The 16,906-nt window shown below is 38.4% G+C and overlaps 2 protein-coding genes across 5 annotated transcripts in view; one reads left to right on the forward strand and one right to left on the reverse strand.

Annotated features, from left to right (window-relative positions):
* LOC106082590 (serine protease snake) overlaps nt 1–11,823 on the forward strand; it is a 163,930-nt gene extending 152,107 nt beyond the window's left edge. Inside the window, exons 1-6 of one of the 4 annotated variants that reach the window (XM_013245208.2) lie at nt 7,048–7,352; nt 7,419–7,711; nt 7,862–8,162; nt 8,291–8,427; nt 8,486–8,595; nt 11,138–11,823. In XM_013245208.2, the coding sequence (XP_013100662.2) occupies nt 7,280–7,352; nt 7,419–7,711; nt 7,862–8,162; nt 8,291–8,427; nt 8,486–8,595; nt 11,138–11,720 (1,497 nt within the window). In that variant the 5' untranslated portion in view covers nt 7,048–7,279 and the 3' untranslated portion in view covers nt 11,721–11,823. Of the gene's footprint in view, nt 1–7,047; nt 7,353–7,418; nt 8,163–8,290; nt 8,428–8,485; nt 8,596–11,137 lie in introns of those variants that run through there. The other 3 variants (XM_013245204.2, XM_013245205.2, XM_013245209.2) reach the window with 3 other exon arrangements.
* LOC106082593 (serine protease snake) lies at nt 11,785–16,826 on the reverse strand. The gene is made up of 9 exons (XM_059363183.1): nt 16,772–16,826; nt 16,450–16,706; nt 16,036–16,392; nt 15,435–15,652; nt 15,238–15,356; nt 15,003–15,155; nt 12,480–12,562; nt 12,251–12,408; nt 11,785–12,195 (listed from the first exon to the last, which is right to left on the reverse strand). Exons 2-9 carry the CDS (start codon nt 16,508–16,510, stop codon nt 12,028–12,030), a joined length of 1,317 nt encoding a protein of 438 aa, XP_059219166.1. The 5' UTR covers nt 16,511–16,706; nt 16,772–16,826; the 3' UTR covers nt 11,785–12,027.
* Between the last annotated feature and the right edge of the window lie 80 nt (nt 16,827–16,906).

Below are 16,906 nucleotides of genomic sequence, written 5' to 3' on the forward strand. Positions count from 1 at the left end.
GTAATACAAAATACCGCATAAACATAGATTTAAGCGTTATGAGGACTGACTGGATTTAAGCATGATTTGCATCCCCGCATAAACATTAGGGCATTCAATGCATCTAAGATGATTTAAAAATGCCATTATCATAATTCCAAAAAACTCAACAACTAGAATGTTTGACAAAGAACTAATCCCTTGCATTAATTAAAAAAAAAACATGATGAAACTTTCATGTTCCACTATTATGAACTACTACGCGTATCTCATTCATTAAGTCAGAACTTTATTTTAGCCAAATGTCTATTTCCCATACCGGTATTTGCCTATTTCTCTTTATTCATCAAGACGAATATATTTTCCTCATTAAGTAAAGCTTTGACATAAAAACATAATAATACAATCATTGAGCGAATAAAATTGCTATCGCTGAATAAATGTATGTTCTAAAAAACAATGCGCGCGAACTTTGCATAGTGTATTATGTATTAATTATTTTTATTGTCCTATATGCATTTGGGAAGAATTTGAATATTTATGTTCACGTTTGAGTTATACTTCAGAAATTCCTAAAGTGACATTTATGCTTATTCTTGTTTAATTTAAGTAGAGCATTTGATGAAAATTATATATGTATATGTAACTGCTTTGAGAAAGAGAATGAGCACAAAAGTTTCATAGTAAAAAGCAATTTAAGGATATGTATAAATTGTTTGTTACCTTGGATGACTTTTTAAAGGCTTGCAAAAATGAGCCTTTTCAGTAAAGTACCTGTTTCTCACACGTTTATGTTAGGATGTAAATAGAAAACTTTGATAAATAACACCTGCTGGAAGAAAACAAAATTTTATGAAGGAAATAATGATGTTACATTTTATGCAAAACAAGTGCTAAGGCCGAATCTTTTATACCCTCCACCATGAATCGCATTTGTCGAGTCCTATGCGCGGTATCTCTTTTTAGGCAAACAAAGAATAATGAATAAGAACTGTTGTGCTATTGGACATATATCACGTTATAGTCCGATTCGGACCATAAATGAATGCTGAACATTGTACAAATCATTGTGTAATATTTCAGTTCATTCGGATAAGAATTGCGCCTTGTAGGCGCTCAAGCTATTGATCGATTGAGACCATATTAGACATGAATGTTGAAGGTAATGAGGGAAGCTGTTGTACAAAATTTCCGCCAAATCGGATGAGAATTGCGCCCTCTATGCTGGCAACATTTGTGAGATACTATGCCATGTAAAGCTTCTCTCCAAAGAGGTGTCGCATTGCGGCACGCCGTTCGGACTCGGCTATAAAAAGGAGGCCCCTTATCATTGAGCATAAAAACTTGAATCGGACTGCACTGATTGATATGTGAGAAGTTTGCCCCTGTTCCTTAGTGGAATGTTCATGGGCAAAATTTATTATTTAGAACGTTTTGACGAGCGCTATTTGTGTTGCTTACAGTAACTTAAAATGTTTCATCTCGCCCAAGAACTGGAATTAAATCTTGAACATTTTTATACTCACCACCGAAGGATGGTGGTATATTCATTTTGTCATTCCGTTTGCAACACAACGAAATATCCATTTCTAACCCTATAAAGTATACATACTCTTGATCAGCGTAGGCCCATTAAAGCCACATTTATTATCCGATTTTGGTGAAATTTATGGATAGTGAGTTGTATAAGGCGCTTTGATATTCTACTTCAATTTGGCCCAGATCGGTCCAGATTTGGATATAGCTGCCATATAGACCGATCTCTCGATTTAAGGTTATGGTCCCATAAAAGATGCATTTATTGTCCGATTTTGGCAAAATTTGGAATAGTGAGTTGTGTTAGGGTTTTCTGCAACTTGGTCCAAATCGGTCCAGATTTGGATATAGCTGTCATATAGACCGATCTCTCGATTTAAGGTATTGGGTCCATAAAAGGCGCATTTATAATCCGATTTCACAGTGACTTATGTTAGGCTTTTCGACATCCGTGTCATATATGGTTCAGATCGCTTTTCTTTTTACATATAGCTACTAAAGAGGCCAATATTTTGTTATATACAATTGAACAATGACTTGTACTTATTAGTATTTGCTCCAAATCGGAACATATTTCCATATAGCTGCTATGGGGCATAAGGCATGCATTTTTCACTGGATTTTGACGAAAGGTGGTGTACATATATACCCGAGATGGTGTGTATCCAATGTTCGGCCTGGCCGAACATAACGCCTTTTTACTTGTTTTTTGTTTCAACTTTCGACGTGGATTAACTCAACAACAATGCATCGATGAACTTATTTAAATTTTTGGCGATGAAGCTCCCTCTAGGACCAGTGTTTATCACAGAGGTGGTAGTTCACTCCATGACGAATTTCGTGAAGGTCGTCCAAAATAATTTGTTGTTCCAAAAACCATTGATTCTGTGCACCAACTGATATTGCAAAATCGTCATGTGACCTATCGTGAGCAGTGTTGCCGTTTTTGGTAGGTTTCTACCAAAATTGGTAGGTTTTTATTCTTTTGGTAGGTTGGTGGGTATACCTCAATTTTTGGATGGTTTTCTCGTTAAGAGCGCAAAATAAAATCATGGATGTCGAGGGTCCAAATACTGTTACAAGGGGTCCCACTGCTTCAAATTTCAGGAAAAAGGGACGAGCTTTAAGGTAACTCTACATTTCGTAAATTCTGGGTAGGGAATGTGACTTTTGTGCATTCAACGTCTTTAATCGGATACCAGATTTCTTTTCGGGAGATCGGAATAAAGGGTTCTATATTAAGATGGAGGCCACCGTAGCGCAGAGGTTAGCATGTCCGCCTATGTCGAAAAAAAATTTTCAGCGGTGGCTTTCCCCTTCTAATGCTGGCAACATTTGTGAGGTAATATGCCATGTAAAACTCCCAAAGAGGTGTCGCACTGCGGCACGTCATTCGGACTCGGCTATAAAAAGGAGGCCCCTTATCATTGAGTTTAAACTTGAATCGGACTGCCCTCATTTGCCCCTGTGGAATGGAATGTTCATGGGCAAAATTTGTAAAAATATTAAGATATACGTCCGACGGACGGAAATGTCTCGATTCTCTATGAATAACGACGATATAGTAATTTGTAATGTTTAAACGTTATTTGTGGTGTGGCAAATGGAATGGCATATACCGAATTTTTAGCGTGTAACACATTTGGTAGAATTTTTCTTAAAATTTGGTAGAAAACAATTTTCTTCAGTGGCAACACTAATCGTGAGATAGAGACAACTTTAGGCATTAGTAGAACCAGCACACATTCAATATTGCATGACCGTCAAAAAAATTTGTTCGCATTGGATAGTTTGTCAATCGGTCAAAAAAGGCTGGTGGCGATTGGTCGAAAGAAATGCTCCAAAAATACGAAACAACTGAATTTTTGAGCACTCAAAACATAGATTTGATGAGTCATCCGCCGCATAGTCCTGCCTTGGCACCGAATGGCTTCTTTTTCGTAATCCTGCTGACAATGGTTTCTTTGCTTTAGGAATCAAAATCATGTTGCCAAAGTCTTCCTAGCTTTGTCCATTTATTTTTCACCTTTTATTTTGAAAGCTTATTGGATTCATGCCTAGCCAAGCTAGGTTTAACATGTTATGTTTAAATAAAAATTTGGCATTTACGAAAGTTACATGAAGTTTTTTTGTATCCACACAAATCTTCTTTACTTCAAACTACCACTCACTTTTTTGTATAGTTAAACGATTTTGAATTTTTTAATTTAATTTTTGAGTTTTTCCTTCGTTTTAAATTTTTTATTAACTTTTTGTTCTAGGACACCATTGCGTCCTAAATGTGACTGAATAAGTTTGATAGTTGCATGGCCTATTTGTATTCCTCTATTCAACAATGTGCTTTGGAAAACATGTTTCTTTCCAGGCAGGTAGGCATTAAAACATTGTTCTGAATTTTCAGGTTTTTCCCTCATCCAGCATGAATGAAGCCAGAAGTTCAGTATGCAAAACTAAAACTGGTGCACATCATGCAGTTGAAATGACAACAGAAAAGGCAGGTCAACATTTGGCACTGCATTTTAATTAAGGAATAAATTTAAAGCTTTCTATTTTATTCAAAGTTTCTAATTTATTTTATTGCATTTTTCGATTATTGGATAACTTTTATACAGTGTTATAACTTTGGGCATTTGTATACAACTCCTGGAATGTTAAGTATATCGATACACATAAAGATATATAAATCGGCTTTTGGAAAAATCTTAAAAAAAAAATATTGCATATTCAATTAAAAAATGATTGATTGATTATTTTTTTAATTGATACAATACAAAAAATGATTCCAATTTTTGGAATTTTCAATTAATTTTTTAATTGATCCAATTAAAAAATTATTAAAATTTTTTGACAATTGCAATTACAAAATAGTAGGCTATTTTGAATTTACTTAAGCATCATATTTAAAATTATTTAAGATTCGGTTACAAATTGAGTGGTTGATAGAAACATATCTTAGGGCAAAGATCCCTGGAGATCGCCTGTCGCGACAGCATTGTACATATAGTAAAGGCAAATCCACTGAAACAGCCCTTCACGACCTAGTCGGCTACATAGAGGGTTCTCTCGCTGTCAAAGAATATACAATGGGAGCATTTCTTGACATTCAAGGTGCTTTCGATGATGTAAAACCGACGTCAATCATGAAGAAGTTGGAGTTTCTAGGCATCAACTCTACCGTAAGAAAGTTTATTAATAACTTACTTACTAAAAGATGCATTACGACAGGCTTGGGATCTGTGGATCTAAAAAGATGGGTCAGCAGAGGAACTCCTCAAGGAGGTGTACTGTCTCCTCTATTTTGGAATATAGCCATTAACAATATATTATTGTCTCTGGAAGAAAAAGGCATAAAAGAGGTCGCGTATACTAATGGCGTGGCAATTGCGGTTAGGGGAAAGTTTTCGAGCACTCTAAGAGATATACTTCAGGAAGCTCTACGTGCAACAGCAAAGTGGGCTACCGAAAGTGGTCTGGGTATAAATCTGTGCAAGACAGAAGTAGTTCTTTTCAGCAGGAGATACATGTTGTCTACAGTGGACCCTGTCTCCTTGGGTGGAGAGAATGTTCCATTTACAGAAAGCGCAAAATACCTGGGCGTTTTGCTGGACAGGAAATTTAACTTCAATTCCAACATTTTGGAAAGGGCAAGAAAGGTCATTGGCAAAAGTTGGGAATTTATACCGCGTGTCATACATTGGGTATATAATGCAGTTGTCATACCTATTTATTATGCTATATGGTGTTGTGGACGGCGCTTCAAAAATCTACCTACTGCTCAATACTTAACCGGATCCAAAGGATGGCTTGTTTGTGCATCACAGCCGCACTGAGGACGACACCATCTGATGCACTGAATTTAATGCTACATATTATGCCTCTAGGCATTGTGACTACCCAAATTGCAGCGATCACTGCTGTGAGGTTAAGGGAGCTTTCTCATTGGTCATGTGGCGGCTACGGACACTGTGTTATCCTTGATACAATATCCGATGTTCCCTGCAGTGTGGATTACACCCTACGTGAACCGCTTATTGATAAAAATTACTGCACCACTATTCCTGTTAGAACCGATTGGAACTACGATATCCCTCGTAACAGAAGTTACATAGACTTCTATATGGATGGTTCCAAACTAAGGTTAGGTTAGGTTTAAGTGGCAGTCTGCCATCAGACTCACTTAGACTATTTCGTCGATTGTGATACCACAGGAACAGAAGAAGGAAGATGCCTTCTATGAGAAAGTGGAACTCCTTTAGAGCTATTATAGGCAAATAGAATAAAAACAGCATTTTAATGATAAATTTGAACACAATTTGATTGTTTTTAAAGTTTTTAAAGTAAAAAATAACGTTAATTGCAACAGTAAATGTTGTTCTAAAACTTAACACAAAAGAAAAGTATTCATCATTTATAAATAAATACTAATTGGACTAATTTTAGTTAAATTTTTGACAATATTAGGCCATTCCTCGATTATAACATATTGCATTAGAGTCTTGCTCGAAAAATTATGTTTTCTCAATTTGGTGTTCAGATGTTTCCATAGATGTTCAAAAGGGTTCAAGTCAGGACTTTGTGTTGAGTTTTAATTACTTTCGGTTAATTTACAACATCCATATCTTGGTATTTAAGGTATTCAAGTCAGGACTTTGGGTTGAGTTTTAATTACTTTCGGTTAATTTACAACATCCATATCTTAGGTATTTAATGCAAAATGCTTGAGGTAATTATCTTGACAAGGAATGGAGTTGGGGAACAGGACTTAGTGAAACACCATTCCATGCGATGTAGACCCATCTCGCCTTCGACTGGAGCTAGTGACCCAGCATGGAGTGCATGAGGATAGTAGTCAAGTCCGGTATTGCCGAGATAGAACTATACAACATATACATACCGGCAGTTGGTAGTTTTGACCCAGTTAATGGGCAAGCTTACAAGCCCGACATAAATGGCCTTCTGTCTGGCCATAACCATCTGGTTCTAGGACACCGAATACAGCTAGAACTGTGTACCGTGCTTGAGCCGGCACACAGCATTCGACATTTAAAAGGAAAACTACAACATGATGACTACTCAGACCAAATGATAGAATACAGCACAAAGCTTTCCTCGTGTAAAAGCAAGTTGAAGCAATTTATTGTCCAATAAAATCAAACAACTAATCACAGCTAATTTCTTTATGATACGAGATACAATAGTAGCCGTTAGTTCGAAATCCACACTACATATTTAAAACGAAATAATACAACTCCTATATCGAGGAAGGTAACTGCATTATAATAGACTTGCTTTTTGTTTTCTGTATAATATTAGGAATGACTAGGTTTCGCCGCTAAATCAAAGTTCACATGAGATATACAGCCAGCTAGTTGTTGTTGTAGTAGTGTGTTACACACTGAGGCGGCAGCTCTTGCCGTTGGAGAACTCCATCGGGTCAATCTGGTACGTAAAATCGACTGTCAAGGGATTGCGTCAGCTAGTATAACCAATCGGCAATGGTTTATCAAAAATTTATCCCAGCAACACGTTGATCGGAGGAGATGGCAATAATCCTAAAAATGGTTCTTGAAAACTAACCTCTTTTGTTGTTTTGTTGTTGCTTTTTATCAACTTGTATCAGCTGATCCTTTAACAACACGGCTAGCGGTAAACATCAGTAACAGCCAATGACATTGCAATGGCAAATGCTTATGCATAAGTCTTTGTTGTTGTTTTTTAACTATTTTTTCATTTAACTAAGTTAAGAAAGAGAATAATCAAACAAATGGACCATTTGATATTTGTAAAATTGAATGTTATGTTTATTGTTTACAATTTTATTGTGGGTTCTATAAAAGGTAGGTACAACAAGAAAAAACAAATCAATCAAAAAACTTGTTGCTTGAATTAATTGACCAAATTAGCTTTAGATGTAGCTCCTGTCTTTCATTATCAATACCAAACCACCAAATACACAATGCATACGGAATGGCCGATTAAAAGGCAATCACCTGGATTACCGCAAAGTTTAATAGGTGATAACCATCACCACGAAGGCGGTGACAAACATGGGCAGCAGATATCCTCTGCAGTGGCTCAGCCACAATCAGCAACTTTTTATATAGCACCCATGGCCGCCGTGTCATTATTCAAACCTCCTTTAGCACCACCAACACTAAAACCTTCTGGGAAATCTGTTGGTACCAAGGCTCCACAGGTATTTTTTAATCCCTCTTCATCAACATCACAAAACACCATGTTCCCCAATAAACTATTTCCATCGGATAACGAAGAAACTCTTAATACCAATTTAACACCTCTGAATCCCGCACCTATGCTGAAACCAAATCCCTTTATCAATCATCAGGGTCAACAAATACAATTTGCCAGCACAAAAGCCAGCAATGGGGCTAGCGATGGTGTCAGCAGTAACAGTTTCGCCAATAATAAGGGTCTGCCTCAACGCCAGGAGGAGGGATCGTTTTGTCGACGCAGTTTTGATGGACGCAGTGGTTATTGCATTTTAGCCTATCAATGTCTGCATGTCATACGTGAATATCGGGTGCATGGCACTAAAATCGACATATGCACATATCGCAGAAACATACCGGTGATCTGTTGTCCGTTGGCGGATAAACATATCGATGATCAGAGGATAAGTGCCCAAAGTAAGCAAAAAAGTAAAAAAATTCACAAATACAGTAGAAGCTAAGCTTGGAGGATTGAAAAATTAAGTTGCCATTGACCTTCTGTAAATTTTTAGTTGTCTAATATTTCTCATGGTTAATAATTCCAGAATGCCAGGAATACCATGAAGCGGTTAAAGGTATAAAATTGGGTATGCCAAGAAAATTATCAGGCAAAATGTGTGTTTCCAGTGTACCTCTTATTGTTGGCGGACAAGTGACCCGTAGTGAAGATTATCCTCATATGGTAAGCACATATCCATGGCTTAAAAAAAATGTTTATTAATGCCATTGTATTTTTCCAGGCTGCCCTGGGATGGACTCAAAGTGACAAAGAACTAAAATGGGGATGTGGTGGTACTTTGATAAGTGACAAATTCGTACTAACAGCAGCCCATTGCGCAACTTCTGGAGGGTAATTTTCATTAATGTTATAAACACATTGTAGGTTGGCATGTCATCTTTTGTTTCGAGAAGAAGGCATATACTATACTAACCTAATCATTCCGTTTGTAACACCTCAAATTATTGATCTGCGACGCCATAAAGTATATATTCTTGATGTCCGTCCGTCTGTCGAAATCACGATAGCGTTCGAATACATAATGCTGATCTCCCGATTTATCCGCAATTGTTATCCGATTGGACATAGTGTTCTGTTAAGAAGTAGCAACCGTGCCAATTACGGTTGAAATCGCTCTATATTCTGATATAGCTCCCACATAACCGATCTCACGATTTGATATATTTAGCCCCTAGGAGCCGTAATTGTTATCCAATTTGTCTAAAATTTTCCATGTGGTGTTGTGTTACGACTTTCAACAACTGTGCCAATAACAATTGAAATCGGTCTATAACCTGATATACCTCCCGTATAAACCGATCACTCGATTTCACGTCTAGATCCCCTGGAAGCCACAGTTTTTGTCCAATTTGGCTAAGTGTTGTTCTGTTACGACTTCCAACAATTGTGCCAAGTACGATGCAAATCCACTTTGACCTGATGTAGCTCCCATATAACCCGATCTCTCGATTGTCCCCTTTGGTTCCTAAAAGCTTTCACTTTTGTCTGGTTCGGCTGATAGGGGGTATATTAGCTTAGGGCTATATTCATTTAGTCACTCCGTTTGCAACACATCGAAACATCAATTTCCGACCCTGCAAAGTATATATATTTCGGAACGTCGTAAAATTCTAAGACGATTTAACGGTGTCCGAGCGTCTGTCCGTCCGTCTGTTGTTATCACTCTACAGCCTTCAAAAATTAAGATATTGAGCTGAAATTTTGCACAGACACGTCTTTTTTATGCACGCTGATTAAGTTCTTGAACGGGCCAAATCGAACCATATTTTAATAAAGCTGCTATATAGATCGATCTGCCCATAAAGGGTCTAATGCCCATAAATGCTTTATTTTCTACCGATTTCGATGAAATTTGAAACAGTGAATAGTTTTAGGCCTCCCGACATCTGATCCAAATAGATTCAGATCGGACTATTTTTCGATATAGCTGTCTTATAGACCGATCGGCCGATCAAGGGTCTGAAGCCCATAAAAGATTTATTTATTACCCGATTTTGCTGAAATTTAAAGCAGTGATTTATTTTAAGCCTACCGGCATCCGACCTAAATATGGTTTAAATCGGACTATATATGGATATATCTGCCATATAGACCGATATCCCGATAAAGGGTCTGAAACCCATAAAAGCTTTATTTTTTACCCAATTTTGCTGAATTGAACTGAAATAGTGAATTATTTTAAGCCTCCCGGCATCCGAACTAAATATGGTTTAGATCGGACTATACTTGGATATAGCTGCCATATAGACACATATAGCTGTCATATAGACCGATCTGCCGATAAGGGATTTGAAGCCAATAAAAGCTTTATTTATTACCCGATTTCGCTGACATTTGATACAGTAATATTCGATCCAAATATGGTTCAGATCGGACCCTATTTGGATATAGCTGCCATATAAACCGATCTGCTGATAAAGGGTCTAAAACCCATAAAAGGTTTAACTATTACCCGATTTCACTGAAATGTGAATCAGTGAGTAGTTTTGAGCCTCCCGATATCCGACTTAAATATGGTTTAGATCGAACTATATTTAGAAATTGCTACCATATAGACCGATCTCCCGATAAAGGGTCTGAAGCCCATAAAAGATTTAACTATTAACCGATTTCGCTGAAATTTGGAACAGTGAGTTATTTTAAGCCTCCTGGCATCCGACCTAAATATGGTTTAAATCGGACTCTATTTGGATATAGCTGCCATATAGACCGATATCCCAATAAAGGGTCTGAGGTCCATAAAAGCTTTATTTATTACCCTATTTCTCTGAAATTTGAAACAGTGAGTTGTTTTGATCCTCCCGATATTCGAGTTAAATATGATTTAGATCGAACTATATTTAGATATAGCTGCCATACAGACCGATCTCCCGGTAAAGGGTCTAAGGTCCATAAAAGCTTTATTTTTTATCCGATTTCGCTGAAATTTGAAACAGTGAGTAGTTTTTGGATACCCGCCAACTGACCCAAATTTAGATATAGCTGTCATATAGACCGATCTCCCGATTAAGGGTCTGAAGCTGATAAAAGCTTTATTTATTACCCGATTTCGTTGAAATTTGAAATAAAAAATTCAACAGTGACTTATATTTGGTACACCACTCAATGCCCGTGCCGAATTTGGGCGCATAAGGCTTCCAATTTTCAGCGGATTGTGACGACAGGGGGTTTCCATTTATACCCGAGGTGGTGGGTATCCAAAGTTCGGCTCGGCCGAACTTAATGCCTTTTTACTTATTTTATTGTGTGTCAATTTTACGCAGAATCCATGGTGATGGGTTTCAAAGATTCGGCTCTGCCGAACTTAACACGTTTTAACTTGTTTAATCTCGTGATTGCCCTGTCTTTCGCTCTCTTTTTGATATCATTTCAGAAAACCTCCCGATATGGTACGTTTGGGTAGTCAAAACCTTAATGAAACATCCAAATATCAAAGAGATATTAAAATCTTGATTATTATCCTGCATCCCAAATATCGTTCTTCGTCCTATTACCATGACATAGCCCTCCTAAAGCTGACCAAACGTGTACGCTTTTCAGCCACCATACAACCAGCATGTCTGTGGCAATTGCCCGAAATGGAAATGCCTTCGGCCATTGCCTCAGGATGGGGTCGCACCGAGTTCATGGGTCCAAAATCGAATGATTTGCAAAAGGTCGATTTAAGCATTATCGATCAGAAGACATGCAAGGATATTTATCGCAAAGAACGTCGTCTGCCGCGTGGCATTATAGAGGGCCAGTTTTGTGCTGGCCACTTGGAAGGCGGTAAGGATACATGTCAAGGTGACTCGGGAGGACCACTTCATGCCGAATTGCCAGAATTTAATTGTGTGAAATTTGTCATAGGCATTACATCGTTTGGTAAATTTTGTGCAGCACCAAATGCTCCGGGAGTATATACGAAAATTTATTCCTATCTTGATTGGATTGAAAAAATTGTGTTTCGTGATTAAACATTATGTGTGAGTGTGTGTGTGTGTGCATCAGTAAATGTAGCATAATAAGAATGACCAAATATAGTTTTAACAATAATTTCAAATTCTATTGATAATGCCAAAGAGTTTTTTTATAATGAACTATTTTTGAGGCCTAGCCTGGGAGTTTCAGGTTTTTTATTTAACATTTTGTAAAAAAAATTCAAATATGTCAAATTTTTAAAAAGTTTCTCAAATATGATTTTGAAAATGGTTTCATTTTTAATTTCAACATTTTTCTCTTATCATAATCTTCTTTTTATTATTTCCCTATTGTGTTCTGTAATTAATTCCATACTTCTTCTTCTATCCATTCGATGAAATTTGATATCCGAGTATAAATGCTGGGCACTCCTGTGGCGCAGCCTTCTCCGAATGACGTAAGACCCACAATGTAGGGTACATAGGTATTATATTTGGCAACATACATTAGTAAGGGTCCACCAGAGTCACCCTAGAAGTGTAAGTTAAGTAGAAAAGTATGAAACAAGAGTTTACAAACCTCTTACCTGACATGTATCTCTTTTTCCCTGGGCATCACCTGCACAAATTTGTCCAGCATCTATGCCATGCGCCAATTTGTCTCCAGATTTATAGTAAGAATTGCAATTCTCATTGGTCAAAACACTTAGTTGTACTTTGAGAAGACTATTCGATGATGGTCCGGCTGAAAAAAAATATTTTTTTTTTTTATTTGTGGTCATATGTTTTTGTTTTTTTTTTTAATAAATATTATACCAAATTTTGTTTGTCCATAGCCCAAGGCCGTTAGAATTTGTTGAGGCAATCCTTCGTTCGACCACAAACATGCAGGTTGTTCTCTGGAAAGTACAATTCGTTAGTCTATTAATAAATAAGCAAAAAGGAGTTAAGTTTGACCAAGCCGAATCTTATATACACTGCAACATGGATAGCGGGTTTTAAGTTCTCTGGACGACTTCATCTTTCGTTCCCATATTCACACTAGCAATTTAATGCAGTTTGTGGGAATATCCCGTTTCATACTTCTCCTTGCCTACAAAGTGAAAATAGCCGTAGGTAAAATTGAGCAGAGGGAATCGGAACTATAAGAAGAAACTCAAAGAGCATTTTCCCTTTTATTAGGTAAGTTTCAAATTTGCTCATGAACATTCCCTTAAGGAACAGGGGCAAACTGCTCACATATCAGTAAGTGCTGTCCGATTCAAGCTCAAAACCAATTAAAGGGGATAACGCCAATCGTAGTGCAGAGGTTAGCATGTTAGCGCTTATAGCGCTGAACGCATGGGTTCGAATTCTGCCAAGAACATCAGGAGGTTTTCTCCTCCTGGTGCTGGCGACATTTGTGAATGAACTATGCCATGCATAGATGCCATGTAAACACTTCGCCGTTGGGACTCGGCTATAAAAAGGAGATCTCTTATTATTGAGCTTCAGTAGGTAAGTGAGGTTAGGTTAAAGGCCATCGCAGTTGCCAACCGCTTTACCCGGAGACCTCTGGCCCATTGTGTTCGTATTAGAAAATAAATGAAATAAGAGAGAGAGAGAGAGAGAGAGAGAGTGGGAGAGACAAAAAGCGGTAGAAAAAGACAGTAAATCCGGCAAAGAGACCGAAAGAAGTCTCACCGAATAAGCCCAAGTCCTTAAAGAAGTCCAGAATGACTCGGGGGTCGAACCATTGTAGGGAGCTTAGTGAAGAGAAGGGGTGTTTACCCATAATCCTACTTTTTTTCCCCGCCATCGAGGGGCATTGGCACAGCAGGAGCTCGATCGTCTCCAACTCCTCCACATTCTCACAGAGCCTGCCGAAATCTTCTCGCCCCGAGCCCATCGCCATGTCAGCCACCTAATATCGCAATGTCCGATCAGGACACACACCACACCAACAAGGTAATATTTCCCTAGCCCAAGGACAATCGACGTCCTCGTTCCAGAGCACCTTGGCCATAGTGCCTCGACAACTTTGCAGTCTACAAACCAAGCTCACGCCAAGTTTGTGCATTCGCCGTAGTAGGCATCCACCACCCCAAACAGATGGGTTCACCATCGACGTCGTAATAAACGCATATCTGCGAACCAAACCTGGCCAGATTAGCAATCGCTTCGATCCTCGCCACCCCTTGATGGCCCAGTACCAGTTCAATCTGACAACAGCCCCCAAACGTTCGAGATGCTGTGTGCATCTCCCGAGAAACTTCAACTACACATGGCTCATAGGAACCAGGGCTTTCAGCGCCGCCTGACTCTCCACATGCCTCGTACACCCACTTTCTCGAGAGCCCGGTGCCGCTACACCTATCGGAGTTTCGGCCGAACTACACCAGTGTACATCCAGTGGACCGTACTTAGCCTTAGTCCTCAGCCCCCGTTTGACTCAATCCTTAACATTTATTCACAAGTTAAATTTCTGGTCAAGAATAACGCCCTGGGGATGGGCCTCCTGAGAGAGTGACAACTCCATTTCATCTAGGACCGGTCCCTTGAACTCGCCATATTTCCTCCTTTTTAGCGAACAACACCAGCTCTGTCTTCCTGGGGTTTATACCAAGCCCATTGGTTTTCGCCCATCTAGATGAAAGACCTGAAAATATCATTGATAACCAAGAGTCACAGGATAGGGTTTAAATCCCTGAATATCCCTGATGTACTCATCCAACAATCCCTTAAGTGTTTTTAAGACGAATGACTGATTGGCCTAAAGTCCTTGGGCCGGAAGGAGGTCAGTTTTCGCCGCCAACTAAAGCTCCATTCTACCATCAAGCACAGTGCCAATGGTTCGAAGCTTTACATCGACGCTCTTGGTAGCATAGCGGTTCCTATCAGTTCTTCTACGATTACTATATGGTGACCCCTTTAAGAAAAAACAGTTACCATGATTTTGTTAATCTGCAACTGGAATGTCGTAACTCTCTACAGAGAAGGTGCGTCATGCGTCCTGTCTAATATAATGCTATAAAAGTACAAGGCTGGCATTACCGCTTTAGAGAAAGCGCGATAGAAATGGGAAAGGCCTCACAACAACTCTGAAAGATAATATGTTGTATTAAAGCTGTCATGATACAAGACATGAAATTGACTGCGGATATACGATTAGTTGAAGACTAAACACCTAAATGCCGGTGGCAGAAAGGTTAGCCACAGTTCGCATAGATTCATAATTCTTTTATATCAGTCTCATAGATGTGCGTGCCCCCGGCAGAAGACATGGGCGAAAAAACCAAGTATAAGAGATTTCCTTTTTTATAAGGAAGCTTTTGAACCGTGTTAACCATTACTACATACCTAGAACTCTTCTCCATCTTAACCACAGCAATATCATTGTAAGCCATATTGGAGTCATAATTAGGATGTTGGGTGATGCGTTTTATTTTAATGATTTCAGCATGGCGTTCTTCCAAATCAACACCACCCAAACGAACCACTGAAGGGGATTCCCTGTATGGGTAGAACAAAGCCAAAGCAAGATACAAAATAAATTTAAAAATTTTCAATTTATAATATTCTCATTAGCATTTACCCCCCTATAGTGGCACAGTGGGCAGCGGTTATTACGTATTTTCGTGCTATTAACACACATCCACAATTATACGAAGTATCAGCATGTTTGGAAGATGATTTACGCCAGCCAAGAGCACACTTTCAAGAAACAAGGTGAAAACAAGATTAATATAAATCTATTTAATTTCAAATGCCTTGGCATGAGCTCTTACATACCATATAGGGAAATTCATTTTGATAGGTTTGGCTCCCACCAACTATTTCGATATCATCCAATTTTTTCTTTACAATAACTTCCTCTTCAACGGGCTCAGATGTTGCTTCTTCTTCGGTTATACTGGGCTGAATACCATTGGCGGTAGTATTAGTTTCTGATCTTTTCGATCTATGACGTCGTTTAGATTTTGATTTTTGTTGATATATGGAAGAGCATTCTGGAAAGTAGGATATTAGGAAAGAAAAGTTGGTTACAAAAGAAAAGTTTGTTATTGTTATTGTCTAACACACAACACACTTTTTCAACTCTCAACGAAATCGGGTGATAATTGAGAGTTTGTGGCCTCACGACCCTATATGGGGAAAGCGGTTAATATGAAAGGTATATATTATGATCCGAGGAGATCCATATATGGAGTGGATGTCGAGAGTTTCAAAGTTTCAGCGCATTCGGGTTATAAACGCTCATTTTATGGACTCAAGACCCAATGTGGAACGGCCTCCCTTATGCAGTTGGATAGTTTTGACTTATTTGGCAGTCGCTTCGCTTGGTTTCACAAATTACCCAATGCACACAAATAATGCAGATATTTGCACTTACCTTGTTCACTAATACGTTGCTCTTGAGTGTCATAGTTGCCATAGCCACTAGGCAAAAAAGGATTTGTGGGCGAAGGATAAAACAATGGCTTTTGTATTGCAGCCGTTGTCGTCGTTACATAAGCCTCAGGACAACAAATAAAATTCTCTGTGCCCCTATAATAACAATTGAATGGCATCTGATGATAATATTGCCAATTTAGTACAGCACTAGGACATTGATTGTAGGCTACACAACGACCCCTAAAACTAAATGAAGTTCCATAACAATTGCCCAAATAGTCATAGATTATGGGGGAAGCTGCTGAATGATATTGAGTATGTATATCCACATCGTCACGGTGAACCTGCTTACGTCCTGCAAAAAGATGTTTAAATTACAAATCGTAATATGTCTATGAGACACCATAGTTACCCGATGTCGGAAGTGCACACAATGCTGTAACAACAATCGCACACAAGATTTGACGAATCATTTACAAACAATTTCTGCTTTAATTAATTGTATACGTTGTTAAATGACTCAGTTTACCGCTACTACTACGCGATGTGATAACAGTGATCTTTACCATTCGGAGTCTGTATGAGAAATGTGCGAACTTTCTCAATTGATTGTTTTTTTCTGCCTCGCTTTGTTTTGATGTTGGGTTCTTTTGCCATTGTTGTTTAAATCTGAGTGCAGAATGATTGAATTGTTGTAGATGAGTGGTGTGTGAGTTAATTGCCATTTCAATTACCTAGGTTCTTTTTTAGACATATGAAACAAAATCTGCTAACATATGGATATTAGGGTGTTGGGAATTACTTCGATTGTTTCTGATGTAAAACCTACGAATATTGATTTGTAATATCCAGTTATGCGATTCTCTAAA

This window comes from Stomoxys calcitrans, chromosome 2 (genome assembly GCF_963082655.1).
Source record: "Stomoxys calcitrans chromosome 2, idStoCalc2.1, whole genome shotgun sequence".
Lineage (NCBI taxonomy): Eukaryota > Metazoa > Arthropoda > Insecta > Diptera > Muscidae > Stomoxys > Stomoxys calcitrans.